A 3,827-nucleotide genomic window follows, 5' to 3' on the forward strand; every position below is an offset into this window, starting at 1 on the left:
ACATGTTCATTATTTTGAATGCATTTAAACATTCCTCCTAAGAGACTTGTGAGGGTGCCTTTTGCGTCAACTAAAGAGGCTCTAACCCAGGACCCCTATGCGATACCCTAACACCTTTCCTCATCTCATTTGCAGGCCCGTCTCCAGACCGATTAGGCCCAAGTCACTCCTACGAAGTCACCCATGCTGGGAACTGAGAGACCGTTAAGAGACTTCAAGTTCCATCTTGCCTTTTGAAAAGTCCAGAAACCCAGCCTTTTGGACTCTGGAGTTCCCTCCAGCTCCGCCGGGCTTTTGCTCGGATGTTTACATCTTCTGTGGGCGGTCCTGCGCATTGCCACGGGGAGCTCACGCCGTGTTAAAGCTCGCGTGGGCCGCGGGCTTGTGCAGCAAGCCAGCATGGCTAGAATGGGCGCGGTAGCAGCGGCTTGCCAACTGGTGCTGGGCTTGCTGGTGACTCCCTTCGCCGGGTCCTCCCAACCAGGCCACGAGTGTCCGCAGCTGTGCGTTTGTGAGATCCGCCCCTGGTTTACCCCCCAGTCCACCTACCGAGAAGCCACCACCGTGGACTGCAACGACCTCCGCTTGACGAAGATCCCCGGCAACCTGTCCAGCGACACCCAGGTCCTTCTCTTGCAGAGCAACAACATTGCCAAGACGGTCGACGAACTCCAGCAGCTCTTCAACTTGACCGAGCTGGACTTCTCCCAGAACAACTTCACAAACATTAAGGAGGTGGGGCTGGCCAACCTGTCCCAGCTGACCACTCTCCACCTGGAGGAAAATCAGATCACGGAGATGACGGATTACTGCCTGCAAGACCTCTTCAACCTGCAAGAGCTCTACATCAACCACAACCAAATCAGCGCCATTTCTGCTAACGCCTTCTCGGGCCTCAGGAATCTTTTAAGGCTCCACCTTAATTCGAACAGACTGAAAGTCATCGACAGCCGCTGGTTCGATTCCACGCCCAACCTGGAGATTCTCATGATCGGAGAGAACCCGGTGATCGGGATTCTGGATATGAACTTCAGACCCCTCTCCAACCTGAGGAGTTTAGTTTTAGCGGGAATGTATCTCACGGACGTTCCCGGAAATGCCCTGGTGGGCTTGGATAGCCTGGAAAGTCTCTCTTTTTATGATAACAAACTGGTCAGAGTCCCTCAGCTTGCCCTGCAAAAGGTTCCGAATTTGAAATTCTTAGACCTCAACAAAAATCCCATTCACAAAATCCAAGAAGGGGACTTCAAAAATATGCTTCGGTTGAAAGAACTGGGGATTAATAACATGGGGGAACTGGTCTCCGTGGACCGCTACGCCCTGGACAATCTGCCCGAACTCACCAAGCTAGAAGCCACCAATAACCCCAAGCTGTCTTACATCCACCGCTCGGCCTTTCGGAGCGTTCCTGCGCTGGAGAGCCTCATGTTGAACAATAACGCGTTGAATGCCGTCTACCAGAAGACTGTCGAATCCCTTCCCAATCTGCGGGAGATTAGCATCCACAGCAACCCCTTAAGGTGCGACTGTGTCATCCACTGGGTCAACTCCAACAAGACCAACATCCGCTTCATGGAGCCCTTATCCATGTTCTGCGCCATGCCGCCCGAATACAGCGGGCAGCAGGTGAAGGAGGTTTTAATCCAGGATTCCAGCGAACAGTGCCTCCCGATGATATCTCACGACATATTCCCCAATCACTTGAATATGGACATCGGTACGACCGTCTTCCTGGACTGCCGGGCCATGGCCGAGCCGGAACCTGAAATTTACTGGGTCACTCCCATTGGGAATAAAATAACCGTGGAGACCCTTTCAGAAAAATACAAGCTGAGCAGCGAAGGGACCTTAGAAATAGCAAACATTCAGGTCGAGGACTCGGGAAGATACACGTGTGTCGCCCAGAACGTCCAAGGAGCGGACACGCGCGTGGCCACCATTAAAGTCAACGGGACCCTTCTGGACGGCGCGCAGGTGCTAAAAATCTACATTAAGCAGGCCGAGTCGCATTCCATTTTGGTGTCCTGGAAGGTGAACTCCAACGTTCTGACGTCCAACTTAAAATGGTCGTCTGCTACCATGAAGATCGACAATCCCCACATCACCTACACGGCCAGGGTGCCCGTAGATGTCCACGAGTACAACCTCACGCACCTGCAGCCCTCCACGGACTACGAAGTGTGTCTCACGGTATCCAGTATTCACCAGCAGACTCAGAAGTCGTGCGTGAACGTGACCACCAAGACGGCCAGCTTTGCCCTGGATATCTCCGACCAGGAGACCAGTACGGCCCTGGCTGCCGTCATGGGCTCCATGTTTGCGGTGATCAGCCTGGCGTCCATTGCCGTATACATCGCCAAAAGATTCAAGAGGAAAAACTACCACCATTCCCTGAAAAAGTATATGCAAAAGACCTCTTCCATCCCCCTCAACGAGCTGTACCCGCCTCTTATCAGCCTCTGGGATGGGGAGAGCGAGAAGGACAAGGACGGCTGCTCAGACCCCAAGCCCACCCAGGTCGACACGTCCAGGAGCTATTACATGTTGTAACCCAGCGCGTATTTTGCTTCTGGTACTAAGGAGCACAAAGACGTTTTTGCTTTTTTCCGCAAAAAAAAAAAAAAGAAAGAAAGAAACGAAAAGAAAAGAAAAGAAAAGAAAAGAAAGGAAAAGAAAGAAAAAAGTTACATGAATATTTCAAGTTTTCTTTTGTTTTCTTTTGGGGGGTTCTTTGGTTTTTGTTGGTTTGTTTAGCATATCGCAAGGATTTGACACAGCGGGCGGCTACTCGGCGGCTCCCTGTCTGTGTTTGTTTTTTTTTTTTTTTATTCTTATCATTATGACGATGATTATATTATCATGACGACTGTTGTTGTTTTATTTTAGTTGTTGTGCTAAACTCAATCTTGCTGTCCTAACTTACCGAGCTCAATAAAATGATGTCCACAGGTTGGGGTTACCCTGTGCTTTACCGGTAGCATAACCCCAACTTCTGAAGCCATCCGTAGACAGTCCCGCACCCTCCAGAAAGCTAAGGCGCAGTTTTCCAGCAGCATCAAACCTTTTGTGGCAATCTGGTCTCCAGACTTTTAACTTAAGCCAAGACTGGCCTTGCTACCTTTATTAAATGATGTTAGTTGACTGTAATGTAATGTATCAACTGAATCGAATGTTTGCTTTCCAACAACGACTTTTCTTTGGGTTTTCCTGATTTATTTTTTTTTTCTTCTGTAATAGTTTTGAGGCTTAGTATAAGCTCACAGGCAATAGGAATATATACATCAGCTTTTTTTAAATGTAACAAACTACACGTTACTTGGTACCTTATTCTTTTTATCTTTAGTAGACACTTTTAAAAGAAAAGATGATTTTATTGTGTTTAACTCACCAACGTGTGTGGTGTACAATGAAGACGGAACTATAATAAATTAGTTTTGTTCTGATTTTTTAGAACACTTGCAATAATGTATCATTTATAGTTCTCGCTAGTTAGAGTGGTAATATTTTGCACATCCGTGAAAACAGCCACCCAAATGAACCAGCTCTCCCATGTTGTCTTTTAAAAGTAGGCCCTAAAGAGATGTGAATTTTTTTTCTAAAGGAAAAAAAAATATCTATTTTAATTAAGACATTTTAATGAACCGTATTTCTATATTTTAAATATTACTGACGAAAACCTAATGAAAGTGTGTCCACATAAAGAAAAAAAAAGTATATTATTATATCCCATGCATAACTAAACACGGTGATTCATGCAAATATATGAATACATTGGATATGTCATTTCTTTTCCTGTAAGGGTTAAGACCGGATTTTCTTTTATGATA

The 3,827-nt window shown here is 46.9% G+C and overlaps 1 protein-coding gene across 1 annotated transcript; it reads left to right on the forward strand.

The window, feature by feature from the left end:
• Positions 1 to 399: 399 nt before the first annotated feature.
• On the forward strand, positions 400 to 2,550 carry LRRN1 (leucine rich repeat neuronal 1; the record flags this gene model as incomplete). Its single annotated transcript, XM_080718148.1, has 1 exon — positions 400 to 2,550. The coding sequence occupies one exon, from the start codon at positions 400 to 402 to the stop codon at positions 2,548 to 2,550; it is 2,151 nt and encodes a 716-aa protein (XP_080574274.1).
• Between the last annotated feature and the right edge of the window lie 1,277 nt (positions 2,551 to 3,827).

The sequence above is a fragment of the Muscardinus avellanarius genome (assembly GCF_963383645.1).
Source record: "Muscardinus avellanarius genome assembly, chromosome: 22".
NCBI lineage: Eukaryota > Metazoa > Chordata > Mammalia > Rodentia > Gliridae > Muscardinus > Muscardinus avellanarius.